The 15,634-nt window shown below is 43.2% G+C and overlaps 1 protein-coding gene across 2 annotated transcripts in view; it reads right to left on the minus strand.

The window, feature by feature from the left end:
* Positions 1-2,320: 2,320 nt before the first annotated feature.
* The window catches only part of MACROH2A2 (macroH2A.2 histone), a 62,193-nt gene continuing 48,879 nt past the window's right edge, over positions 2,321-15,634 (minus strand). For both annotated transcript variants that reach the window (XM_075610615.1, XM_075610616.1), the window contains exons 4-9: positions 10,141-10,338; positions 8,790-8,894; positions 7,918-8,017; positions 5,638-5,727; positions 4,601-4,775; positions 2,321-2,998 (exon numbers count right to left, since the gene is read on the minus strand). In XM_075610615.1, coding sequence (XP_075466730.1) covers positions 2,833-2,998; positions 4,601-4,775; positions 5,638-5,727; positions 7,918-8,017; positions 8,790-8,894; positions 10,141-10,338 — 834 coding nt within the window. In that variant the 3' untranslated portion in view covers positions 2,321-2,832. The remainder of the gene's footprint in view (positions 2,999-4,600; positions 4,776-5,637; positions 5,728-7,917; positions 8,018-8,789; positions 8,895-10,140; positions 10,339-15,634) is intronic.

Raw genomic sequence — 15,634 nt, forward strand, 5'->3', positions numbered from 1 at the left:
GGATGAATCAGCTTGTCAAATACATTAAGGGGTACTATGGTGGCAGGTGTCAGTAAGCAGATACTCATCCGTGATGTAGCGGGCAGATGATATGCCTGGGAGTCCCTTCTGTGTATCTGCTCAAAATTAATCATTTTATATACAGTATTATGCTATGGAGCTGGCACTTCTTTTCTTTTATATATAGCTGGCACTTCTTTTCTTTTTTATATATATATATATATATATATATATATATATATATAAAATCAAAAAATAAATAGATGATACCGTTCTGTGGTTAACGAAATGCTTTTATTTGTGCTTAGCTTCATTTGAGTGCGGTACAATGTGGTATCTTCCATATTTTCATGTAGAGGTATCAGTACCGTGTATATATATATATATATATATATATATATATATATATATATATATATATATATATATATATATATATATATATATATAAATTATCTCTACCCCTCCACCCTATTCTGTTGATCCACAGCTTTACAAGCTAAATCATATTTTAATACGACACTGACTTTTTTTGTTTACAAGGCCATTTGAGGTCAGAAATAAGTCGCATCACTATATATTCATTGTGGCTCATCCAGATGAAAGACTCTTGGTGAGCTCGATGACATTCCTATGTACATTATGTCCAAAGGCTCCACTGTAACAGACAACTCTAACCTCATATATCCAATACTGACAGCTAGAAATAATGGGTCTTTTCAGTTTCATTGAAGAGAATTGTTCATTAGCCTGATGGCTCCCTCTAAAGGCCAATTTAGAATATGACCTTTTGCTGAATATACTCATCTATACTATAATTCTAGTTGGACTCCGTCTGTCTGTTTGTTTGTATGTCAGAAGCATCGAAATCTCAGAAACGGCACCACTTAGCACCAGGAAACTTTAACTGTGCATTGTGCTGCGGATTTGTACTGTATGTCAACGCAACTATTTTGAGCTTTCAATATGACTCACCTCCCAAATTATGGACATTTTAAGTTTCACTCGGCTGTACAGCAAATCTGTTAGAGCAGGAGCAAGGGGTGGGGGGAGTGGCTAAGGGAGGGGGCATGTCCTTGCCTGTGTGTGTGTGTGATGTGAGATGTGCGGGGGAGATGTCAGCAGGGGGGGAGGGAGGGAGGTGTGCCAGCTAGCGTGGAGAGATGTACCAGCGGGGGAGGGGGGAGGTGTGTCAGCTAGCGGGGGCAGATGTACCAGCGGGGCGGGGACACAACATGTATTCAATATTACATTCCCTGGGCAAAGCCGGGCACAAAAGCTAGTTTTTGTATAAAAATGTGTTACCAGGAAGTAATACATTGAGAGTTACCTCTCGTTTTCAAGTATGTCCTGGGCACAGAGTTATGATAACACTAAATGGTTACATTAAATGAACAGAGGTTATACATTATATTTAAAGACATTGCATGGACAGTTAGAGATATGTTATTGGCGTATGTAAGTTAGACAATATGAAGATGTGAGACAGCTGAAGTCTTGAAAGAATTTAGACGGGTGGCGGCTGTGAGAGTCTCTTGTAGACTGTTCCAGTTGTGAGGTGCACGGTAACAGGAGCAGCGACCGGATTCTTTGTTGAACCTTGGGACCTTGAACAGTCTTTCGGAGACAGATCTCAGGCGATTAGTTCTGGTGGTAGGGGTGAGGAGCTTTTTCAGTTAGACGGGCAGCTTGCCCAGAAAGTATTTATTAAAGACAAGATAGAAAAATGTTACTTTGTGCCTGGACCTAGTGATAGTTACTCTAGTTCTTGGAGCATTTTGCAGTGATGTGTGTTGTCGTTACATTGTATGACAAATAGGCATATTGAGTTGTGTAGGGCAGCGGTGCGCAAACTGAGTGGCGCGACCCCAGGGAGGGTGGGAGATTTTGCTGGGTGGGGGCACAGGCAGTTGCAGAGGCCCCACACTCTTCCCACGGGCATTTAAATTAATGCAGGGGGATCGCGTGAGGCCCCATGCAACTGTTTACTTACCTTGCTTCAGCTGGCTTGTGTTGCGTCGCCATGGCAACACGGCGACGTGACACGCGTCAAATGACGCCGCTGGTCACGTGACGTCACATGACCCCGCAGCGTTATCTGACGCGGATGAAGGTAGGCGGGCGGCGCGAGAGCCGGGGGGAGAGAGACAGGGGGCGCAGCACTAAAAGGTTGTGCTCCTCTGGTGCTTAGTGTATAGCCCCATATATGTATTTAACGCAAAGATTTTTTTTTTGCTATGGATGTAATCCAAATTGTGGGCAAATCAAGTAATAACTATGCATTAATCCCCATAAAAAGACAAGAGACACAAAACGTAAGAACTTTTTTTTTGTTTTTTAATAACCTCATGGTCTTATTTCTCTTGTAAAATCCAAAGCTACAAATCTAAAACACGTTGTTTTTTTTTAAGCTGTTTTTAACACAAAGTCTAAAGTAATAAAGACAGAAAACAGGAGAGAGAGAGAGAGAGAGTTATGAAAACGACATCCTTTAAGAAAAATGGTTGGTGACGGACAGAGGCATATATTTCTTTTTCAGATTCTATAAAAATGTAAAGGGAGCTGGCGTGTTACAGAAAGAGGAGGAATTTCAGAATGCCTATCGTTTACCCCAAATAAACCTCCGGTACCCTCCTCACCCATGGAAAAATCAAATAAAAAAGCTGTCCTTAAACCACAAAACTTCAAACAAGGTTCACACCGCCTTATTCATTAAAAAAAACAAAAAAACAGATCTATATATTCCATCCGTCTCTTCCAATCATGTCCTTCCCCCCGTTGCTGGTTCGTAACCGTCCTTGTCGGTGAAGCTGCGGTTATGGCCTCTGGCTCCTACTTGCTGTCCAGCTTGGCCATTTCTTGCACGTAGATGCCGATGCTTTCACTGTCAAATAACAGGAAGTAAATGTTCTTCAAGGACGAAGAGGCGGAGGCCACAAAATGGCTGGAGATGGCTCTCAGGGTGACTTGGGCTGCGGTCTGCTTGGGGAAACCGTTTCTACGTGGTTGGAGATAAAAGAAAGAAGTGGTTATAATTTCCTCATGCAGGGGCACATCGATTCCAGTCCTCAAGACCTCCCAACAGGTCAAGTTGTAAGAGTATCCCTGCTTCAGCACAGTTGGCTCAATCAGTGGCTCAGATTGAGCCACCTGTGCTGAAGCTGGGATAGGATTAAAACCTGTTGGGTTGTCTTGAGGACTGGAGTTCAGCAACCCTGTCCTAATGAGTAAAGATTTGTAGCTATAATCGATAACATATCTATGAGTGAGGAGTGGCTTTTTGGTAAAGGCTCAGTCTGTGTAGTAAAAAGAAGAATGTTTGCAGTCCCTGTATCTCTCTGTGCCACATATTCCAAACATTAAACGGCGAGCCCCTCAGGACAGAGATTCATTGTTCTCCTGAATTCCATACACATATGTTATCAATCAGTACCACCCAACAGTGCAAGTTGTTTTTGTGTTCTGGGTGTTTTTAATGCAAAGCTACTGGGAGCGTTTACTCACATACCATATACTAATACACTCATTAAAGGAAATCATTAGTAAAATAGTGTTTACAATGCTCTTGGTATTAAAGCAGCAGTCCAAGCTGCCGTTTTTCTTAATTGATCCCCCCCCTTTAACATGTGCATCAACACAATCTACGCAATGATAAGTAATTAGCTAAGTTGCCAATCGATCCGTTCTTCTGGTGATCGATCGGCGAAGATTCGGCTCACGGGTACACTAAATGGTCGTCAGTGTAGTAGAAGAGGATCAAAGATGCAAAGTTCTGTGGCCAGGCAGTCACTAGATACAATTGGTGCACTGCTAGAGAGAGGGCAGGGCTCAAAAAGGGGTGTGCCAGAGCCTGTTTCAGAATAGGAAGGGGATGGGACTTTGTAAACGGTTGCTATAGAAACAAAAAATGCTTGTTACATTAGAGTACATTTTAATGTACTCTAGAGTTGTTTAAAAAAAATTATTTTCTCATAGTATTGAACTGATGTATTAAAAAAATAACACATATGGATATTGCTTTTTTCTGCTGCCTTAACAGAGGGTAAACCGTATAGTAGAAATGCATGTGTAAAATGCTAACTGATTGCTACATAGCTTTGGGACAAGGTATGCCACTATAAATAAATGTAGGAACCTTACAGGGTGAGATGCTAATTTTTCCTGTTTTAGTTCTAATACATAATACCAAAACCTAACCAGAATTGTTGTGAAAATAAACAAAACAAAAACCCCTGCCTTACTAACACAAATCTACCCCTTTCTACTAAGGTATTCACCTATGTTGATAGAACTTTGGACATTTAAAATGGCTGCTGCAACAAACCTTCTGGTGAGCCAATCAGCAACTGGAACCAATGAACCTGTCAGGAAACTGTCCAGAGGCCATTTTGGAAGAGGGCAATGACCCTTAATGGAGGAATGATGTCAAATAGGAATAATCTTGATAACTTTTATTCCCATCATAAACCTTTAAACGTCTTTTTGGGAGGCCCCAAGAAAGCTGGATATCAGTAAAAATGTTGGGATAATCAGCCAAATATATTTGACATTGCTGCTGCACTGGCCCAGCACGTGTAACAGCACTGTGACAGGAACATACCTGCCACTGGGGAAGGAAGGGAACGCCACCGACTTCAGCTTCTTCTCCTCAGCAATAGATAAGCAGTTCTTAACGGTCTTCTCCAGCTGCTCTTCACACTTGTCTGATCCCCACTGAGGGATGTGGCAGTGGATGACAAACTTGGCTGCTAGTCCGTTTGCCTGGCTGAGGGCAGCTAGAGAGCAACAAGGAAAGTCGTTAGCCCTAAAATAATTATACTATGGAAAATGCAACTCCTGTCTCAGGAGAAAGGTGTATTATTATTCGGAGGTTGGCAGTGACAATGTAAGTTCCATCATTCATCACAAGTCTGCTGTAGGCAGCCTAAGTGAGCTAGAGCTGTGGAAATCTACACATGCCACAAATGTGGCACTCCCTTCTACTTTGTGCCTAGTTTGGCCAATCCTTGCACATAGATACCAATGCTTTCACTGGCAAATAACAGACTGGAGACGGCTCTCAGAATGACTTGGGCCACTGAATGCTTGGGGAAACCGTTTGTACGTGGTTTGAGACAAAATGTCATATATGTAATTAAAAAGGGAATTAATAAAAGAATACTGTACATAAAATGCTAAATAAACGTACTTCACAATCACTATACCAAAAGGTAACACCTGCCAGATAGCCCAAGCCAATTACTGTATTAAGGGCTAGCTCACACTGCCTGCTACACGACGTGCGCGCGCTTACGTATGCGCGCACGTTCGGCACTCTTTGAGGCTAGTGGACGAGAGTTGTCAAACTAGAAACTGCTTGTGGCGGCAAAGTCCAGCGTTGACGCTACGACATTTTGCCGCCACAACCCAAATTGAAATTTGGGGCTACAGTCGGTTTGGTTCAGCCAATAAAGGCGAACCAGCTCCGTGACTCATTCGTCACGCCCCCAATCGAGTGACCCAACTCCTGCAGCTAGCGCACAGACCACGGGGCTGCAGGAGTGTGCGGCGGAGGCGCACACGGAAGCACGCGGCCGTAGCAGCCAGTGTGAGCTCGGCCTAAGGAGCTTCGCGTTGACTAACACTGCCCTAAATTACCTCCAGTCAGTTCCAGGGGCCCGTGAGATTTGCGCAGTTCTTTCACAGCTTCAAGGAATTCCTTCCCGCCGGCCTTTTCCAAGGCATTTCCTGCACAACAAAAACTATTATACAACGAAGGTGCTGATGTAAAGGTTGGCGTGCTTGTAGCAGGGTAAATAGCCTGTGTGATAGCTATGCATGGGAAACATATCGGTAGCTGCGGACTCCAGCAGAGCAATAGTTAAACAGATGAGTATGCTGCAGGACGCAGTGTGTCAGGGCACAGCCAAGGATGATCAGGATAACAGCTTGTGGTTAAAAGGTAATCTTTATTCGAACATCATGGTGCAGACAGAGGAATGGAGGATAGCTCTTACGCGTTTCACGCCTAGCTGGCGCTTCGTCAGAGAGGTGGTTGCAAGCGTGTGTGACATTGTCCTCATTAGGAGTAATGTGGTGGAGCTAATCATTCTCCACTCACAGCACCCCTAGGACTTCAATATATATGTCCTATACACAACGCTCACCTATACACTCATTACTCACATTTATATTAGATGCCTGCATCATTATATCTTCAATCAAGAAAGTCTATATGGACATTATTACAAATATTCCTCTACAGTCATTCTGAGCACTATTGATGAACTTTGTTCCTCAATAGTTAAACAGTACAAGCAAAGTTAATTAGCAAGGTCACAGCTGCATCGTTAGCCCTTTAAAAAGGACAGCATACCTCACTATGGGCGGTCTGTGATCAGGAAGGATACTGCCCTACGACCCTGCTGCTGAAGGTCTGTCCTAAACTGGGAACTGCTGACTGAAGGTCTGCTTTACCCCATAACCTACTATGTCTATACCCAGGGCTCGACAAATGCACTCGCCCACCCGTCTGAGGTGAGTGCATTTTACCCGCAGGCGAGTCTTACCGGCGGCGTGGTGCGGCATCTCCCGGCATTCTCCTGGGCCGCCCCCTGCAATACCCGTGTCTCCCTCTCCAACTCCCGTGAACATGGCGCCATGACGACAGGGCGCTACGTAATGTCACGACGTTACGCGGCATCACGTTGCCGTGACGTCGCAACGGCACGTACCGCATCGTGGTCATGGCAACGCGACGTTATTTGACGCCGCGCAGCCATGTTCACGGGAGATGGAGGGGGAGACATGGGAGTTGCAGGTTGAGACGCAGGAGAATGCCGGGTGATGCCGCACCCCGCCCACGTGTAAAGTGAGGGGAGTGAGAGAGGGAGGGTGGTTTACAGTACAGATATCTCCCTGAGGAGATACTGAGACCTTATATGACAATGGGCACAGCCTCTTATGGACTGGTTTTTCATTTTTCCCTTAGGCCTCAGGCATGCTGAGCCGTGCTGCTGCTCGGCACTGAGCCCCTGCAGCCGCAATGAGAGCGGCTTTAGCAGGGGCTCGCGCACGCGTCCGCACACTTGGGGAAGCGTGTGTCTGACAGAGTTTTGAAATTTCCCTGCTTGCCGGAGCGCAGGGCCGGTCACGTGAGGGCGAACCAGCTCCGTGACGTCACTGGCCCGCCCCCTGACCCGCCCCCTGACGGCGCGCTGTGTAAGGCCAGGGAAAGCACTGCTAGAACAACTATGTCCCAGGCCTTACGCTGACTTAAAGCTGGTTTAGTTATGTGTGTGTTTCATGTTGGGTTGTACTAAATAAAAACCCTTGCTCAGTTCCCCCACGAGTTGTTGCCCCAATGCAGCAGTGTTATTGTCGGACTGTTCAGCTTCCAGCTGCGGACCGGAATGAAGATGACTATGCTTGCAAACCAGAGCCGTATTGGACTGTATTGTCTGTATAATTAAAGGCCAGAGTATTTTCACACTAAACAAGACCCATTAATGACATCCATAATGCATGTTTTAAATATTCTTTGTTTGATAGAGGCCCTATGATTTCTATAGGAAATCGATGGGGAAAAAAAAATAGTTCTTCCCATCTTGCTTAGTCAAAAGTGCTGGTGTGCGTGGTGATATTAAATATCGGCAAATACTAATAATTATAACATTACTTGGTTAACTTCATGTTAGCAGACAAAGCAGTTATGTAATGAACAGATTTTATTTCAGGATTAGAATCTCTACTAATTGATTCATTATAAACTATTCAGATGGAAGATATTATGTTAAGCGAAGACAACTGATGCAAAAAAAAGAAAAGTGTTTATGACGAATGATAATTGCAATTTAAAGTGAGCTGGAATTTATTGGACAAATCTGATGTGTATAATGAATTCACTAAATAATCTGCCTATGCCCACATATAACTCACCTATGTCTTCTTTGAGGTCGATTTCTGCAGTAGTTGGATGGATAATGCCTTCAACCTTCATTGATCCTATGTGACCAACATCACTCTGAGTCAAGGACAGCTGAGCGAAGGAGAAGAAAGTGTAAGGGGAAGAAGGCAGACACTAAACTCAAGCTGTGCTGTTCAAATAGAAGCGGAATTCACAGAACTCACAGAAACAAGACAATGCCATAGGAGGATGTGCGGCGATGGGCGTGTGTATAGTGTGTTGTGTGCGTGATACATGTCTGTATAGAACTCCAATACAGAGGGGTTCTGCTGGAGTGTTTCACGTCCCTTCAACATCAAATCGGGTCGTGTGATATTTATTTTTTACTATTCCTTGCAAATACTGCAAAATGGAAGCTTGCATTTACTCACTGGTCCAAGCTTGATGGTACGATGTTTTAATTATTTTTAGACATTTAAGGTGCTTATTCTGTAAAGTGCAAATATCGCAAGATCGGCACTATCACAGCTTACAGAATAAGCCCCGTGGGCTTCATTTAATTGTTTTTACAAAGGGGGCCTCTGCAAGTGCCTCTCTTACCTTCTCTCCAAAGCCGGCATCTCCTCCTGCAATCATGTGACCACACATCGCCACGACAACGCAACGTCACATGGCGCCACGACAACGCGACATAGCAGGAGGAGATGCTGCTCTTGAGAAGGTAAGAGGCCCCGCCCAAACCCCACTGCCCCGAGCCCCGCAAAACCCCCAGCCGGCCCTGATAAAGATAGTGTGGTTGAAGACTAGAAGCGATATCTTGTGAAACATGATAAATGTGCCGGCCTTTGAATGTGTATTTATTTTCTCCCTTTTAATCCAATACCTCCCAGAATTTGCCGGTTACCTTCTGGCCAAGCAAGAGGCTCTTTGAAGATAGAACAGTGAATCCGTCCCCAGGACCGTCATCTGCTGTTGAACTGGACGCCCCTTCTTTTTCTGTTTGTTTGTCCTTTTAAGAAATAATAATAAATAATGACTGTTTCATATAGCACTTTTCTCCCAATGGGACTCAAAACGCTTCCCAATGACAGCACAGCACGCGGTACGCAGCACATAGGATAGTTACAGACACAGTCCCTGCCCAGGGGAGCTTACAATCTATGATATTGGTGCTTGAGGCACAGGGAGATAAAGTGACTTGCCCAAGGTCACAAGGAGCGGACACTGGGATACATTATTGTTACTATCAATGAACTATTAGAAATGACGCCCTGTACTGTTTTGTTTATAATATAAAGTAAAACGTCCTTATATCACACAGATTAGGGAGATCTATTCAGAGACCCTCACCCTACGCGTTTCGTCTGAGTTAGACTTCTTCTGTGGTACTAACTCAGACGAAACATGTAGGGTGAGGGTCTCTGAATAGATCTCCCTAATCTGTCTGATGTAAGGACGTTTTAATTTGCTGCAAAGCCTTATTTAAAGCTATTGGGACTGTGCACTATACTTTCAACTAAGCTAGCTGACGGAGCCGACGGAGTGAGCGGCGCCACTTCCGGGTGGTGATCGCGAGATCGGGTTGAACAGTGCAACGAAGGGAGCCCCAGCGTGTGTACACATTGTGCGAGAGGTTCCTTACATCATCAGCCCCTCTGCTGCAGCTAACAGAAAGGATGTTATCCTGACATGCCTGGATATTTCTGCTACATTGTAAGTAGCCACTTTTCTTGCGCTTTATTTTAATGATAAAACATACATCACCATATTGGCATCTTTCTGATTTATAGGTCACACCTCGTCCAGGAATTCTTATAAGGACATTCAACGTTTTTATCCCACAGGTGTTTTGTATTCATTCACCTGTTGTCTCTGATTTGTGGCTTTTGTATTTTGTTTCCTATATATTTCTGGTGTGGTGTACATCCATTACATTGTGACAGCATTCATTTGACACCATTGTAGAATTGTTAGAAATTAGTTTTGCGCAATATATGTGTGTGTGTGTGTGTGTGTGTGTGTGTGTGTGTGTGTGTGTGTGTGTGTGTGTGTGTGTGTGTGTGTGTGTGTGTGTGTGTGTGTGTGTGTGTGTGTGTGTGTGTGTGTGTGTGTAGTCTATAACTAAGCTACAGTTGGATTCCTACACAGCATGTTGACAGCCATAGTTAAGTCATATTGGTGCGATGTTAACCTATTATTCTCAGTCTAAAATTGGGCTCACCTTTGCTGTCCACTCTCCCAATTATGCGGCTCACCTTTTTGATGATCTTTTTTTTCCCGGCCTTTGGTTTCTTTGGCAGATTTTTGGCCATTGGCTTGCCAATTTTCTTCTTCTTCTCAATGGGCTGAGAGAGGATCGTTTCCTTGCCACGGGCACCTCGTTTCTTAGCCAGCAGCTCTGGGTGAATTCTTGGCAGGACCCCGCCACTCGCAATGGTCACCCCTCTGAGTAACTGAGAATACAAAGGAAACGCTGAGGAATGTTGAACAAAATCTGGAAGACGTTACAAGGTGATTTATCTAGAAGTGGTCCGCAGCACTGACTGTTCTACATGGAAATGAACTTTTATTTCAATGTTTATGACAGCAGATAACAATTATTAAGAGTACTCTCTGTTTTATGAGAGTACAGTCACTGTTTTGGTAACTGTTAACTGTAAATGTTAATAATATCTTGATAAAGACTCCAGAGGGTAGCCGAAACGTTGGCCATTTTTATGTTGTGCATATATATGTACAGTATATGTATGTGTATATATATATATATATATATATATATATATATATATATAAAATATATAACAACTAAGTGCGCATATAAAGACAATAAAACAATAAAATGAAACGATAAATGCTGCCACAGTGTTACATTATACACAGTAGTAATATATGGGACAAAGGGGGAGAAAATACAGGCGCAAAAAACGTTATATATAATAAGAAGAGAGCATATTGGACGTAAACAGTATCTGATGTCTTGGCGTCCCACGTGGAGGGGAAAAGACCACCATACAGACCAGCATGAAGGAGAGGAACTTATGTGTCCTACATGCCTTAACTTTTGGCTACTTTGTAAGTAGCTGTCTACTTTTGCGCTTTTACTAATACAGAACGTACTTCACCATATTCTGTTTCTCTTTATTCATTTCAGAGTATACATCCCAAGACATCAGATACTGTTTACATCCAATATGCTCTCTTATTATATATAACGATTTTTTGCATATATATACACACAACATAAATATAATATATATATATATATATATATATATATATATATATTTAAGATTTATGAAAATTGTGTCAGTGTCCAATTATTTCCGGACCTAACTGTGTATATATATGTATATATATATATATATATACATATATATATATATATATATATATATATATATATATATATATATATATATATATATATACACAGTTAGGTCCGGAAATAATTGGACACTGACACAATTTTCATAAATCTGGTTCTGTACGCCACCACAATGGATTTGAAATGAAACAACTGAGATGCAATAGAAGTGCAGACTTTCAGCTTTAATTCAAGGGGTTAAACAAAAATATTGTATGAAACGTTTAGGAATTGCAACCATTTTCATACACAGTCCCCTTATTTCAGGGGCTCAAATGTAATTGGACAAAATAACACAATCATAAATAAAATGTTCATTTTTAATACTTTGTCGAGAATCCTTTGCAGGCAATGACTGCTTGAAGTCTTGAACGCATGGACATCACCAAATGCTGGGTTTCCTCCTTTGTGATGCTTTGCCAGACTTTTACTGCAGCTGTCTTCAGTTGTTGTTTGTTCATGGATCTTTCTGCCTTAAGTTTTGTCTTCAGCAAGTGAAATGCATGCTCAATCGGGTTAGGATCAGGTGATTGACTCGGCCCTTGCAGAATATTCCACTTCTTTGCCTTAAAAAACTCCTGGGTTGCTTTCGCAGTATGTTTTGGGTCACTGTCCATCTGTAAAGTGAAGCGCCGTCCAATCAACTTAGCTGAATTTGGCTGAATCTGAGCAGACAATATATCCCTATACACTTCAGAATTCATCCGGCTGCATCTGTCTTCTGTCACATCATTAAAAACCACTGGTGACCAAGTGCCATTGAAAGCCATGCATGCTCCCTGCCATCACTGCCTCCACCGTGTTTTACAGACGATGTGGTATGCTTCGGATCATGAGCCGTTCCAAGCCTTCTCCATACCTTTTTCTTCCCATCATTCTGGTACAGGTTGATCTTAGTTTCATCTATGCAAAGAATGCTGTTCCAGAACTGGGCTGGCTTTATTAGATATTGTTTGGCAAAGTCTAATCTGGCCTTTCTATTCTTGAGGCTTATGAATGGTGGTGAACCCTTGTGGTGAACCCTCTGTATTTGCTCTCGTGAAGTCTTCTCTTTATGGTAAACTTGGATAATGATATGCCTACCTCCTGGAGACTGTTCTTCACTTGACTGGATGTTGTGAAGGGAGTTTTCTTTACCATGGAAAGGATCCTACGATCATCCACCACTGTTGTCTTCCGTGGACGTCCAGGCATTTTTGTGTTACAGAGCTCAACAGTGCGTTCTTTTTTTCTCAGAATGTACAAGCTGTTGATTTGGCCACTCCTAATGTTCCTGCTATCTCTCTGATGGATTTTCTTTTTTTTGCAGCCTAAGGATGCCCTGTTTCACTTGCATTGAGAGCTCCTTTGACCGCATGTTGTGGGTTCACAGCAACAGCTTCCAAATGCGAATGCCACATCTGGAATCAACTCTAGACCTTTTACCTGCTTAATTGATGATGAAATAACGAAGGAATAGCCCACATTTGTCCATGAAACAGCTTTTGAGTCAATTGTCCAATTACTTTTGGTCCCTTGAAAAAGAGGGGGCTACATATTAAAGAGATGTAATTCCTAAACCCTTCTTCCAATTTGGATGTGAATACCCTCAAATTAAAGCGGATAGACTGCACTTTAAGCCCATATTCATTATTTAACTGCAACTTGAATTTATTTTGGTACACAGCCGAAATAACAAAACTTGTATCAGTGTCCAATTATTTCCGGACTTAACTGTATATATATATATATATATATATGTATATATATATATATATATATATATATGTATATATATATATAGTGCAGAAAAAAATGAGTACTTCAGTATTAGGTGATACCTGTTTTATTTGGACTAACACTACACTATCGCAACTGAACTAACACGGCTATTTCCGTTATATATATATATATATATATATATATATATATATATATATATATATATATACAGGCATACCCCGCATTAACGTACGCAATGGGACCGGAGCATGTATGTAAAGTGAAAATGTACTTAAAGTGAAGCACTACCTTTTTCCCACTTATCGATGCATGTACTGTACTGCAATCATCATATACGTGCATAACTGATGTAAATAACGCATTTGTAACAGGCTCTATAGTCTCCCCGCTTGCGCACAGCTTCGGTACAGGTAGGGAGCTGGTATTGCTGTTCAGGATGTGCAGACAGGCGCATGCGCGAGCTGCCGTTTGCCTATTGAGCGAGATGTACTTACTCGCGAGTGTACTTAAAGTGAGTGTCCTTAATCCGGGGTATGCCTGTATGTGTATGTATATGTGTGTGAATATAGCACATTGGGTCAGAGAGAGATAGAGGGAACACATTTAATGGATGCTATTACACTATACTAAGGGAAAAATTTTGAAGAATAAAAAGAATAATACCTATGCATGTTCACTTAATGTTGCATTGAATTACACAGATTTCATGTATAAACAGCCAACCTCACTGATTACTACTACCAGCTATGGAAGATAATCATTCTGTTCACGGACCTTTAGCTTAGAGAACATTAAACCAGCGTGTAAGAAAATGATCCTACGTGTATGTTAAACCTGCCACAAACACCACTGCTGCGGGACACATTTAATGTCTGTTTAGCCGCACACAGTGGTTTGATGCTTGGTACAGTAGCTATCTGATGAATGAACAAAAAATGCTAGCCAACGGACAATGCAAATGCATCCTTTACCAACACTAAATATCATCAGAAAAAGCTGGAGAAACCGCTCACAAATACTGTAACTCTGACTGAAAACTCATTTATTTTTCTAACAATAACTTTATTTCATACAGTGCTTTTCCTATTTACAATCTATGCTTTTGGTGCCTGAGGCACAGGGAGATAAAGTGACTTGCCCAAGGACACAAGGACACAAGGACACAAGGAGCTGCCACGGGGATTTGAGCCAGGTTCCCCTGCTTCACACTCGTTCTCAGTGTCTTTACTCACTGAGCTGCTCCTTCTCCCTCCTAGATGTGTTATCAGCGTTTGTATGGACTGGGAGGTCATTCAGATTTTCTCTTTGCTGGTAGTAACTAGTTGAGTCGCGCTGAGGGGACACATCCTCCCTATCAGCGCGGCTTTAGACGGCGTTACCGCACGCTTCCACAGGCGTGTGGAATTTCAGCCGACAGCCCAATTTAATTTTTCCCGCTGAGGGAAGCGCAGGGCCAGTCACGTGACCGCCAAAGGCCAATGGCAGTCCGTGACGTCAGCACCGTGACGTGGCGCGCTAGCCCCGCCTCCCGCTTGCCTCCCACCCGGCACACAAGCGGGCTCGCTGACGCTCATGCAGGGACACGAAAAAGCTCCTGCTTGAGCAGGAGAGCATGAGCGTCAGCGCTGCTCAGCGCTCTTGTTGTCACCATGGCCGAGGCCTAAGGCTGCGGCCCCGCTGCCGCTGAGCGCGCCCATGCTTGAGAGCAGTGACGTCACCAACTCTCCAAGCGTGAGTGCAGGCTGTCCTGCATAATTTTGCAAGCGCAAGCAGGGGGCGTGTCATTGGCTGGATCGGGGCTATTTCTGTGTGTAAGTGTGTGTGTTTATAATTGTATGTGTGTGTGTGTGTGTGTGCGTGTGTGTGGCTGTGTGCATTGACTGGCGCTGATTGGTTGCTGAAGAGTTATGTGACCCTTCAGCGTGCTTGAAAATCAATTTGTTCTGTCTCCCCAAGCGCCTAGCTTGAAAGAGCGTATGTGCATGAGTGCGCTGCGAGAGCGTGGCCGGACAGATTGATTTTAACTGAAGTGAGCGTGCCAAGCGGCGGCGTGGACGCAGCCTAATTTGCAATCGCAGAATTGTATAAGGGAATCATAGTAGCATGAATAATGGGTAGTCATTTCCGTTCAAAGCCATAACTCTGCATTAGTGTAATAGGCCAGGGGTTTTCAATTCGACACCCCTCCCCCCCCACCCAACAGGTCAGGTTTTCAAGATATCCCTGCTTCAGCACAGGCAGCTCAGTCATTGAGTCACTGACCGAGCCACCTGTGCTGAAGCAGGGACTGATTGAGCCACTTGTGCTGAAGCAGGGATATCCTGAAAACCTGACCTGTTGGGGGGTCTTGAGGACTGGAGTTGAGAACCCCGGGATTAGGCCACTTCCAAACATTTCTTTTATACAGGAGATGTGTGCTGTCTCTGTGGTTTTCAACATGTAAAAAACGGTGGAAACCTTTTCAAATGTAATGTGGCCACTTTTTTTTATGTATGTAAAAATAATATATATTACTGCAGTAGGGTTTATGTTTTTTAGGAAACAATCGGTGCTGATTTTTTTTATTATTCATTTTTTTTAACATCTCTTAAACCTGGGGGGTTCCCCCGGCACGGACCCGCTGTCTCCCAAATTCTGGGGACCCCCGGTTGCCGACATATTTG

Source organism: Ascaphus truei, chromosome 8 (assembly GCF_040206685.1).
Source record: "Ascaphus truei isolate aAscTru1 chromosome 8, aAscTru1.hap1, whole genome shotgun sequence".
Taxonomy (NCBI): Eukaryota; Metazoa; Chordata; class Amphibia; order Anura; family Ascaphidae; genus Ascaphus; species Ascaphus truei.